A 12,603-nucleotide genomic window follows, 5' to 3' on the forward strand; every position below is an offset into this window, starting at 1 on the left:
GACCCAGACAAAGTTACATAACCGAGGTCTTCCCCACATGGTTGCGTGCGCAGTCAACAGCACAATGTAATGTGATAGGGCCCAGGGCCATCATGCATACATAATGAACACAAGGGCCCCTTCTTATTACCAGGGTCACATGTCCAGTGACGTCTGTCCTGGATGCGTGTGAGGTGAGTGTAAGCCAGCCCTCAGGGAAAGGTTGGTGCTGGCAACAGCTACAACAGTGATCATCGGATCACACACAGAGATTTAATCATAAAGGGTCCATGACTTGTTGTGCACTAAGGTAGGGACACGAGATCTTAAATCACACACAAAATATTGTATCGTAAAGGGTCCATGACTTGTGGTGCATTGAGGTAGGGGCACCAGAGATGAGCGTGCTCATGTGAAGAAATTGTAAATGTCCCTTCGGGATATTCCTGCTGCTGAGGTGACATTTTTGCGTCCGGTGTCTACAGCACGAAAGACAATCATGAAGGGCCCATGAGTTGTGTTGCACAGAGTTAGTGGCACCAGAAGATCTCAGCATGTGCGCAGCCAGTGATGATGGCGTGTCCTTGCATGACAGGATTGGATTGGATATGTGTGAGACCTGCTGACCACAGTGTAGGCCAGCAGCAGCAGTCAGCAAGGGCCCACAATGATGTGGTGTTGACTTGTGATGCACTGAGTTAGTGGCAACAGTGGCGCTTAGTGTGTGTGCAGTCAGTGATGATACGTGGTTCGAGCGGGCCGCACTGGGCGCAATGTCTTTTGCCTAATGAATTTTGCCTCAATAAGGCCACATGGCGGTGACTTGTCGTGCACGGAGTTAGTGGCATCAGAAGCATTCTGTGTGGGTGCGCAAGCAGCGATGATGCGTGGTGCGGGCGGGCCGCATTTGGAGCAATGTCCGTTGCCTACTGGACTGTGTCATCTGCAATCGTGACTCAATCTGAATTGTGAACCCTGCAGTCCGCAGTGTAGACGGAAGGCAGTAGTCAGCACAGATATCGAGGAATGCTTTTTGTCACCTTCCTCTTGAAAAAATCCGAGGACATAGAGTACAATTCATTTTGAAATGAATAAATCAAGGATGAATTCAAATTGTGAGCCCTGCTGACTGCAGCGTAGGTATATGGAACAAAAGATAAAATATGTATGGAATACATTGTCGAAATATGTAGGTTTCAGGGACGGTATAGTTAGTTGCCTACTGGACTCTTAAATTAATCAATCAAAACTAAATTTGAATTGTGAGCCCTGCTGACCGCAGTGTAGGCTGGAGGCAGTAGTCAGCTAGGGCGCACAGCCATGTGACATTGACTTGAGCTGCACAAAGTTAGTGGCACCTGAAGCACTCAGAGAGTGTGCAGCCTGGGATGATACCTCGTCCGAGCGAGCCGCACTGGATGCACTGTCCGTTGCCTACTGTACTGTGCATTTAATGAATCAAGACTGAATTTGAATTGTGAGCCCTGCTGACCGCAGTATAGGATGGAGGCAGCGGTCAGCAAGGGCCAACAGCCATGTGGCATTGACTTGAGCAGCACAGATTGGGAGCATTTGATCTTCTTAACCGATTATACTCTCTTACAAAATTTGCATCAGCACTAATCTTGAATTGTGATTCCTGCTGACCGCAGTGTAGGCCAGAGGCAGTGATCAGCAAGGGCCCACAGCCACGGTGCGTTGACTTGAGCTGCACAGAGTTAGTGGTACCTGAAGCACTCAGAGTGTGCGCAGCCAGCGATGATGCATGGTCCGGGCGGGCCGTACTGGGATCAATATCTTTTGCCTAATAATATCTGTCTCAATAAGGCTACATGGCAGTGACTTGTGGTGAACTGAGTTAGTGGCACGGGAAGCACTCAGCGTGTGCACAGCCAGTGATGATGCATGGTCCGGGAGGGCCGCACTGGCAGCAATGTCTGTTGCCTACTGGACTGCGTCATCTGCAATCGCGACTCAATCTGAACTGTGAGCCCTGCTGCCCACTGTGTAGGCCAGAGGCAGTGGTCCACAAGGTTCCACAGCCAAGTGGCATTGAGATGAGCTGCACAGTTAGTAGCACCAGAAGCATTCAGCATGTGCGCAGCCTGCGATGATGCGTGGTCCAGGTGGGCTGCACTGGTAATCTACAATCGCGACTCGATATGAATTGTGAGCCCTGCTGTCTGCAGTGTACATCGAAGGCAGTGGTCTGTGCAGTGCTGTGTCGCTGGGTTTGCAGGGGGCCTGTGTCAAGGAGGCCAGCGGTCACAACGGCGGCCTCATGGCAGGGTGAGGGCCAACGCTCTGGCACGGCCAGAGCCCCGGCCTATTTATTCACACTCCTACACTGGAGTGGTGTACGTTGGACAAGTCCACTCCGCTTTGGCTTCCGCTCACAGGGGGGACGACACAGCGACATTACAGAGTTCTTCCCCATTACCTGAGGTAGCATGGTTGTGTCCACTATCCACTACACTAAAAGCACCAGCTGTATATGTACACATAGAGAGGTCTGTGCTCTGCATAATGAGATCTGTCCAGCACATCACCGCTACACTTGGCATTGTGTGTATTGCCTATTTCACACATACTTGGTTCCCACCTCTCCCAACATTCAGCTATTGTGTGGCTGAGGGGACATTCCGTTTTGAGAAGGTCTGCTGTCCTGTTCTGAGCTGCCTCAGTGGTAGTTGGGAGGGTTCTGGATGGGAGGTCCTGGGGGTGGTGGTGGTGGGTGTTGTGGCATTCTTGGGTGTCCGAGCTGCATGATCAGTAGCTCTATGACATGTGTTGGTCTTCAGATGTGGCTCTGGACTGGGATCCCTTTCATACTATAGGTAGTCATCCTGCTTTACAACAGTAAAAGGCAGATGTTAAATACTTACTGCTAACACAGCTTATCGCCTGTTTTTGGATCACATCACTGATTTTGATGGTCATTGAAAATATCGGGAAGTGGTGTGTTCGTGTGTGGTGTGTGTTTTCTTTGCACGGGAACGCCTACTCTGCATATCATTAGCGTTAGTTGACACTCTCATTAGTGGCTATGATTTTTGCTTAAGCTATGACTGGAAAACTGGTGATATCGTCAGTTTTCACCAGGTTGAGAATGGGATGATAATTCTTTCGCCACTTTTGCTGTGCTAAAGTGCCGATAGCTCAGCTATAAGTCCTTGAGAATACGCCCCATCGTTTTAAAAGAAAATGTTGTCCAGATTCGTTCACCCAGCCACTTAAAAAAAATAGTAATAATTTTTGGGATCTGGGGTTTTTTTTTTTTTCCTGCTAAGAAAGGAGTTTAATGTTTCGGTCAAGAAAATAAATTTTCATTTGTCATGTCACCTCACTTAGCCATTAACAAAACGATATGGGCACCAATTCACTTGATAGATTTCCTCTTTTTTTTTGTGCGTAAACCCTTAGTTTTTTTTCTCAATACTGGAAAACGCAATCCAAGTTTTTAATGGCAAGTAAGCGGGTCAGACTAACACCTGCTTGGAATAAAGGGGACTGTTAATACCCACTTAAAAAAACTATGTACATCATGCAGAGTTCAATAAATCGAATCGATCCTGGGGAAGCTGCACAATTTAGAGAATTTATAAGGACACAGAAACCAGAGAACAGCAGCCTTGTGTAAACTGTGCAAGAGTACCACTCCGTCTGCAAGAAGTAACTGATCTTAGAGTAACTGCTAATAAAGATTTAAAAGTAACTTGAAACTTTCCTGGTGCGATAGGTTACACGTGCTGTGAAAATGTCTTGATGTTTTGTGTATGCACACATTCCAGTAGGCTATAGTGTACAGAATAAGATGAACAAAGGCCACGTGTCCATAACTCCAAGTCTCCACTGCAGAAAATAAGCCACAGCCAGAAAAAATGCATTGTTAAAAATGTATTTCCAAACAAAACATTTAGCTGCGCCAACAATCACTTCCAATGAAGATCTACAAAACCTTTCTCACTTCTCCAGGTACATCAAGGAAAAAGAACAAACACTAACCCTCCCTCCCCCCAAACAACAATGCAGGAATCAATGGACGATCCTTTTTAGCCCCCTTCCTCCTCCCCCACAAAAACTAATGCATTAAAAATAAGAATTTTATTTAAAAAGGGAAAGGAAATTTCAGACACTTTTACTCCACCAGGTGAGGAATGTAAACTCCAATCAGGCGCTCATGTCACATGTAAAAGAAAAGTCCAGTCAGCGGGATCAATAGGGCCTGAATGGAGAGGAGTAACGGGGGGAGCCATGGCTTTGGTATGGAGGAGAGTCGCGACTCCTTGAGCCAGATCGCTACCTCGAATAACCATAGCTGGTGCTTCTCTCAGGACAAACCCGGATATAGGCAGTTTCACCCTCGTGAGATCGAAATTTCGTGTCGTCCAATTTACGCAGTGCATATTCCATATCTTCCTTGCGAAGAAATTCAACTACTCCCATCCCATCTTTCTGCACATCAGACATCTCCAGCTTCTCGCATATGATCCTTTAGATCCTGCCAGCTCCCAGAAGGAGGAAGTCCTCAAACAAGAACTCTGTACTCGGAGCGTCGGGAAGGAGGACCATTCCTGCCTCGGGGACCGCCCCCACTGATACCACCATGGCCTCGGGAAGCACGGGGATACTCGACGCGCAGGCGGCAGTGACGGTAATCCTAGCTATTCCTTCCATACACAGCATCTTCTGCGTCCCTGGGGTATTCGAAGCATACGAAGGCGAAGGGCACCAGGCCCCGCTGGTTTTTGAGCTCGATGTCACGGATGCGTCCGTATTTATAGAACAGGTCCTCCACATCTTTCTCGCGCACGTCAGCCGGCAGGTTGCCTACATATGTACGGCCATCCTTCTCGCGGTCCCGAGAGCCACCGGGGCCGGCAGAGTCCCGGTCTCCCCATCCAGCGAAGCCGGCCATCCTCTTTGCTTTGGGTTGCGGCGGCCTGCACGCTAAGACTCCTCGGCGGGCGGTCAATTGGCGTTGCGGGTCTGCCTGCTCTTTGGCTGAGCGGGGCTGGGTGTGCGGCCTGGCTGGGGTCTTCTCAGCCTCTGCAGTGCTGCTGGGCCCGCTTTGTTCTTTTCACCCGGCCCGCGCGCTGCCGCTCCCGGTCTCTTCCCTCGCTTCTTGCAGACAGACAGGCTCTGGGGGTTTTTGTGGGATCCCCTGAGCAGGCCTAGGGGGGCAGGGTGTTTGTACTCTGCCAACTTTTCTTGTTTTTTCATCTTTTTTCTTGTGATTCGCATGTAGCTACAACAAAGTCCTAATAAACTCAAGGGCTCATTTTAGAGTCACCCTATAACCCAACAGTGTGGAATTATCGCCGAGTTATAGGCACTTTAGTGCAGCAAAAGTGGCGAAAGAATTATTGTCCCATTCTCAAGTTGGTGCCCACTGCCACATTGCCCACAGGCTGATGGTACAAACACAGCGGACAATCAACATCCTTCCTCAGACAAAGCTGCTGGCTGTGCTGCACCTGTTGGCCTCTGGTACCTTCTGTTAGGGGTACACATGCTCATGCAATCAGCAGCTCTGTTGTTGTTTAAAGACACTTGTATATCTTAGTTCAGGCCGTTGCATTAGCCTATGCTTGTTGTTTTGGGTCTTATGTCGAAGTTCTGAGGTTCTGGAAGCTTAAGACACGTTTACTTGGCTGCACGTGTAAATATGCTAATGATTTAAACTGAAAACTTGCAGAGCCTATTTAAGGAGCGCTCGGGTTAGTGACGGTGCTTCGTCTCTTTGCATCGCGTCACGTCGAGCGCTCCTCTGCAGCACCTCCCTCCGGACCTTCCAGCTCCTGGCGGCCTTCTCGTTGATCTCCCTTACCTCCCGTCTCCTGCTGCCCAGTCCTCCTCTCCCCCTTCTCCCTTTACCTCCCGTCTCCCGTTTCCCAAGCGTTCCCCAGCGGCAGCAACTAACCTTCCAGACGAGCCTCCAGGACTCTGCAGGGGAATCAGGGACATTCTCTTTTTATCGTAAGTCTTCACGTCCTCAGTGCCACAGTTCCGCTTCCGAGATTCCTGAAAGAAAGAAGGACAAGGACAGTAAGAATTAGGTTGCTAGGCAACATCGGACACAACACGATCTGTAGCCAGATCCGCATCATTATTTAAAGACATTTATCGGCATTTGTAAAGCAATGTTTCTTGGGCGAAGGGTTGAATACTGTTAACTGTATAATATACTTGTTAAAAAACAACCCCAAGACAATGCAAATTTTCCTTCGTGAATGTTACTGTTCAGGCAATTGAGTTTAGGAACAGCCAACGAAGGATTAGAACTAATCTTTGGTAGTTGACTAAGATTTAAACAAGCAGAGGCAACTACAAAACCAAATGAGAATTTAGGTGATCTAAACCTATAGTGCAATTGTATAATTCCAAGAGTGTTCATTACTCTAGTGAGTTCCTGTGCAGGAGTTGTGTTTGTTTTTTCTTCTTTTATTTTCACAGACTCCACTCATTCCGGCTATCAATCTGGGTCTCAAGGAGTAGTCAAGAGCTAGACACCCTCAGACCCAGCGAAGTGTATACAAGGGCCGAACTTTCTGATGATTCCTGTACAAGCAACCAGAATATCAGACCTTGAAAAGGCCCAGAACACTTCACAGAGAAAGAACTACTGGACGAAGACCAGTGTTTTGTTTGTTTCTCTATCCACTTCCCCTTTCCCTTAGGGACAAGTTAATTCAGCAAGCAAATTCAAAACCTTGCTCAGTTGACTGGTTCTAGAGGGAGTTGGGACTAACGTCATCAAGAAGGAAACATCGGAGTGCTCAGCGTGAGTGCGCAACACCTTCCAACTAACAACTGCGAGAGTTGGAGGAGTCTCACAGCCAGCCCTATTAAACTTCCTTACTCATCTTGGACACATGTCCACACAAGCAACATAGGGCCCTTTTAGACACACCACCAGCTCTTCCCAATTCGTAGTATTCCTGCACAACCAACCCCAACTCCAGCCGTTGCTTGACGCCTCTGTGCTCCAGATCCAAGACTGTAGTCACTGAAATAGGGGTGCGACAGGTCATGAAGTCTAGTAGTCAACAGTAGTGGAAAAACAGTACTTTATTAGAAAAACATAAATTAACAACACAAAAACATCAAACAACGAGTGACATTCCCATCAGAGAACATCAACTTGTGAATCGAAATAACTGTAGATCGTCATGGAAATCCCAAAACTCTATTCAGAAACCTGTTGGAAAAATGAAGACAATGGTCAAGAGTTAGTATGGTCACAAACGTAACATGGTACAATGTATTGCACTTGGACAAACCGGAATGCTTACAGGTATGAACAATCCTGCACAAAATGACCGTAATAGAAGTTTGTGTGGTCGTAACCTTCGTATGAAAGAAAAGGAACGTTACAACCACACAAACTTCTGTTACTATCTCATTATGGAGGATTTATCATACCTGTAAGCATCACGGTTCATTTCAGCTTGATACACCTGCATGTTCACTTCACCCACACTGCGCAGGAGCAGCTAGAGAGCAAGCAAGGGAACCACGCTATAGCAGGCTTCCTGCACGTGTTGGGGGCAATTGACTGCACACATGTACTACCTGTGCCCCCTGCCGACACTGCACACAATCACGCTATCGCGCCTGATTTATTCTTCAGTACTGGCTTTTTGGCCATTTTTTAACTGTCACTGCTCCTTAGTGGGGCTCTAATTTCCTTCACTTACCTCCCCTTTCTGCTCCCGGTCCCCGTTCCGCCACGGCTTGTGCCGTTTGTTGCGGAGGGACCCCTGGGGCATCTTAGGCTCCTCATTTACGGTTCTGGTGTGTGCAGGACAGTTGGCGGTCTAGCTGCAACGCCCTCCCCATAGCTATTTAAACTCAGCTTGGGGCGCGGAGGCGCGCAGCGGTGCGCCAAAGGCAAGCCCGTCTGTGCCCGTCTGCGAAAGATCGCCACCATACCCCCTGGTTGTTTTATTTTTTTGGGGTAGAGAACATGGATATCCCGCATACCACCATGCCAATAATTAGCTATGCAAGTGCAGAACTTAGATCTTTAAACAAGCCCCCCTGCACTGGAGCATTTTTGACAACAACATGTAAAATTATGCCTCTTCCCCCCTCAGTGCAGGCTTCTCCCGTAGTATCCTTCCCTAGTTTAAAAAGGGAAGATATTTCAGTCGCTGTCTCTAAACAACTGAGGGCCATTTATCCGAATGCCCGGTCCATTCCCAAGCATGCCCTGGAACTGTGGACTCTTTTAGATCAGGAGAAGCCAGATATTTGCTTCATAACTGAAACCTGGCTCAATGACCAGGTATATCCCGGTATAGCTATTGCTTTTCCCTCACCATATAAACTAATCAGACTTGACAGAGCAGACAAGAGAGGAGGGGGGATAGCAATTGCTACGACAGAAAAATTAGGAGCCACTATTATAGACTCTCTGAATTTAGGTAAGGTAGAAATTCTAATTTTTAAATTCATAGTACAGTCGTCCAAAACATGGACAGGAGCCCTAGTTTATAGACCTCCAGGATATAGAGCTAATTTTGTAGATGGTTAGTAGAACTCATTGCGCCCTATGTTTTGGGAGCAAATCATTTTATCCTTATCGGAGATTTTAATTATCATGTCGACCTACTGTTGGACCCGGACACTGAACAATTGATAACATCACTACAGTCATTAGGGCTGGAACGATTAGTAGTTGGCCCAACCCATCAGCCTGGTCATACCTTAGACCTCTTATTTACAAACTCAACTAAGCTTGTAGTCGGTCAGCCTCTACAGCTCCTTTGGAGCGATCATTATCTAATTCATTTTAGTCTTCTTATGGATGACCATATGGTGAGTCGTGTTAAGGACAGTACTGCCATTAGACCAGGGGTCTTCAAACCGTGGGGCGCGACCCCCAGGGGGGCTGTGGAGTGATGCCAAGGGGGTCACGCCTTCATAGTCACACTTCTGCCGAGGCCCAAAGGCTTCAGCCCCCCTCCTCCCTCATTGTGTGTCTCAGTCCAGCTGCTGCTGCAGTGAAACTCGAGCTGCTGGGGGCTCGGCTGGGCAGTGTCTGGAGTCATCTCTTGCACGCTGAGTTTTTCACAGGTCTTTAAAGACCATTTGCATATTTACATGTCTTTGTAAACTTGTTACAGAGGCTTAGTTTTTTTCCTGGTTCCAGTACCCCCTGGGCCCCCACTCTGCCTGTTCCTTACATTTGTATTTTACAATTACTGTTGGACTGTGAGAATGCATTTAATGAAAAGGAATATAAAGTAGGGTTGCCAAAAGAAAAATGCCTTCCTGTTTTGTTTAAAGAGCCTGGAAAGACCTCCTCTTGACACTAAAGAGACTTTTAAATACAAAAGTATATATGCATTCCTTGCGTGACTTTTCTGTCTTTTTTCTCTTCATCAGTCATGGATCATTGAGGCATCCCTAGAACACAATTAAAAGTGCTTTCTATTTATATTTGCTGCTCGAAGTATGCACAGATAAATGCTGAAAATACAGCTTTAGGTGACTGCTTATTTTTGTACCGACTGGGCCATCAAAATAATCTGCTGGCAACCCTAAGCATAGGACTGTAAGTTTGTTGCAGGATAAGCACATTATTTATTTCCTCCACCCTCGATCCCCGATTAATGCCGCAATAGTTTAACTTAGATCTTGAACCCTACGTCGCCGTCAATAACATGATGAGTTACCTCAAGTGTCTGGAATGCGCCCTGCATTCAGACAGCTCACTCCTCATTCTCGCCCTTCACTTTCACTCTCACCCTGCACTCACACTGATCACCATGCACTCACACCATTCACCCACTCACCATGCACTCACAGTGATCACTCTGCACTCACAATGCACTTGTGCTGTTCACCCTATACCTCACCCTACAGTCATACGAGCACACTACTCATCCTGCACTCATGTGACACTTCACTCAGCTGTCCTCCTCACTGCTCAATATGCAACTTACTCAAACAAGCCCATCAGTAATCATACATTCATTCGTCCTATTCTGAACTTGCATTCACACCCAAATTCATAAATTCATACGCCACCTCACTCACCCTGCACACTCCTCTTACCCTACTCTTGCACTGTTGCATCACTCACCGTGCACTCACATGGGCACTCTTGTCACCCACACAGTGTGCAGAGGGTTAATCTGCCTGCTACATAGAACGTGTACTATGCAGATCACAGAACTGAATGCAAGTAAACTAGGAGTAGCGCTATAAAAAAATTAAATGTTTGTCAGAAAGGTGCTCTAGAGAGATGATGTGCTTTGTTGGTGAGTGGCAGTGAAGGAATTCATGGAGAAGAAGGAAACGGGGGTGAGGCACCAAAAAAGACTGTTGCACCATGTGCGACCAGTGTTAGGACCAGCCTTGGCTGGGAGAGTTAGTCCTCTCTGAATTTCTGGTCTAGTGACTCCCCTGCTTCTGGCTATATTATTATTTACATTTGTAGTGCGCTACTGTTACCAAAGATGTCCTGGGGCTAATAACCATCTGCTGCCTGTAGGCAAATGAGAAACACACAGAAGGAGAAGGAGAACCAGCCAAATGGGGTAACCTACTGAGCATAGAGAAAGGTTTTTATATCTTCCTAAAGGATAATAGATTCTTGATGGAGCGAAGCAAAGGAGGGTGTAAGTTCCATAACTGCGCGGCCTGCACCAAAACAGCAATACAGACAACTCATGCCTTCTTGAATGAGTGAACAATAAGCAGAGTGGCACAGGCCGAGAGGAGCATACGGGTCTTACCCGTATGTTTGGCGAGGAGAGGTGAGAGGATGAGAGAGGACAGCAAGGGAGTGAGAGAATTCGATTGAAGAGGTCAGGGATGAGGAGAAATGTGAATTGCGGAAGAGAAGTGTGGACACGCAAGATGTGAGTGTGAGCAAAAGGTGGGGGCTTCTGTTAGAACAAAGGGGAGATGTGAAAGTTGAATGGGGGACTGGAGAGGTGTAAGATACAAATAGACACAGATTTGAATGGAGAGATGAGGTGAATGAGAAGTGCTGAGGGGCATGGGAGGTGACGGGACCAGAGAGGCCATGAGATAAATGCGAGAGACTATTAGAGATGAGGGCAGTGAAAAGAGAGAATGGCAAGAGGTGATTAAAGGTGAAGTGAGAAGTTGAATGTGGAGAGTTCAGAAGTTGTAAAAAGGGGTGAAAGAAAATGGCCTGCAAAGTGAGAGAGGGATCCAGGGTTAGGAGAGGAGAGAGGGATGGAAGGGAGGGGGTGAGACGAAAGCTGCATGGGTAACCTGCTTAACTCTGCACAAAACCGCCAGGTTTTTAAGGGACCCCGGCTTCTCCTGGCCAGGGCCAGGTGAGCTTCTAATGTGGCAGCACATATTCCTGCGGAGAGGAAGGCCCTTCTCAAAGGTTGACTAGAAATCTTTCTGATGTTAATTGCTGTATTTTGGTTATAAAGGGGTACTGATGGGGTGAAATCTTTCCTCAGTGTTACTGTGTGTAAAAAATGTCAAAATAATGAAGCAATGCTATCCCACAATACACAGCATCACTTACATTTTCTTCCCACACAATTTAGTCAAGCCTGTCGCGTAATTTGGTCCTCACCTGCCTCATAATTCTAGTAGCCCTGCCTACAGGTTTAGAAATTTTTGTCAGGAGGGGGTCCTTACGCCTCGAAATGTTGACAGGGGGGTCTCGGCATCCAAAAGTTTGAAGACCTCTGCATTAGACCCTGGTGTAAAATCACCCTTGCTTCTTTTTCTACTCACTTTAATACTGCAACCCTCCCTGATACAGATAACATAGACGAGGCCACTAAGGCACTTGAATATGCCATAACATCCACTCTGGACACAGTAGTCCCTATGTTAAGAGTTAAGTCCTGGAGTAAACCATCTCCTTGGTTCACTGCAGGAATAAAAGTTGAGAAACTGTCCAACAGGGCCGCAGAACGTCTCTGGAGGAAAACACAATACACCAGTGATCGAGTTAAATATAAAGAAAGCCACCGCTTATATTTGAATAACATCAAACAAGCTAAAAAGCTGCATTTAACAGAGAGGATTGAGAATGCTGCCAACTCCAGCAAGGAACTATATAAAATGTTGAAGGAGTTCACCTCCCCAGAAGCTACTCAACCCTCTGTTGCTCCTACACAGGATTGGGTCGACAACATATCTTTCTTTTTTTCTTTTTTGATGATAAAGTCAAAGCTATTTATAGATCTTTCCCCCAAGGAATCATCATCCTTATGTCTTCAGTTATGAAGAATCACTCACTTGTGCCTTTGCTGATGAATTTTAAACCAGTAACCTGTGAAGAGGTGTCAGAAGTTATGGTCAAAATTAAATCTGTCTCTCCTGCCGATCCTCCCACCACCCCCTCCCCCCCGGATCTATAGGAAAATAGCCTCAACGCTGACACCAAGGTTAACAAGTAAGATAACAAGCAAGTTAGACCCATCCTAAAGAAGCCCACATTAGATGCCAATGAACCTGGCAACTACCGCCCCATTTCACTGCTGCCTTATTTCGGTAAAGCTCTCAAGGCCTTGGTAAATAAACAACTAACTAATCACTTAGAAAGCCATAAGCTTCTTGATTCCTCTCAATCAGGGTTTCGAGTGGCACACAGCACCGAAACTGCAGTAGTTG

At 46.9% G+C, this 12,603-nt stretch overlaps 1 protein-coding gene and 1 pseudogene across 1 annotated transcript in view; both read right to left on the reverse strand.

The window, feature by feature from the left end:
- The window catches only part of LOC144824915 (uncharacterized), a 53,900-nt gene that overhangs the window by 18,046 nt on the left and 23,251 nt on the right, over nt 1-12,603 (reverse strand). Inside the window, exon 2 of the mRNA XM_078683879.1 lies at nt 5,903-6,003. Within this exon, the coding sequence (XP_078540005.1) occupies nt 5,903-6,003 (101 nt within the window). The remainder of the gene's footprint in view (nt 1-5,902; nt 6,004-12,603) is intronic.
- LOC144824914 (serine/arginine-rich splicing factor 9 pseudogene) lies at nt 4,043-5,052 on the reverse strand (annotated as a pseudogene).

Source organism: Lissotriton helveticus, chromosome 3_1 (genome assembly GCF_964261635.1).
Source record: "Lissotriton helveticus chromosome 3_1, aLisHel1.1, whole genome shotgun sequence".
Taxonomy (NCBI): Eukaryota; Metazoa; Chordata; class Amphibia; order Caudata; family Salamandridae; genus Lissotriton; species Lissotriton helveticus.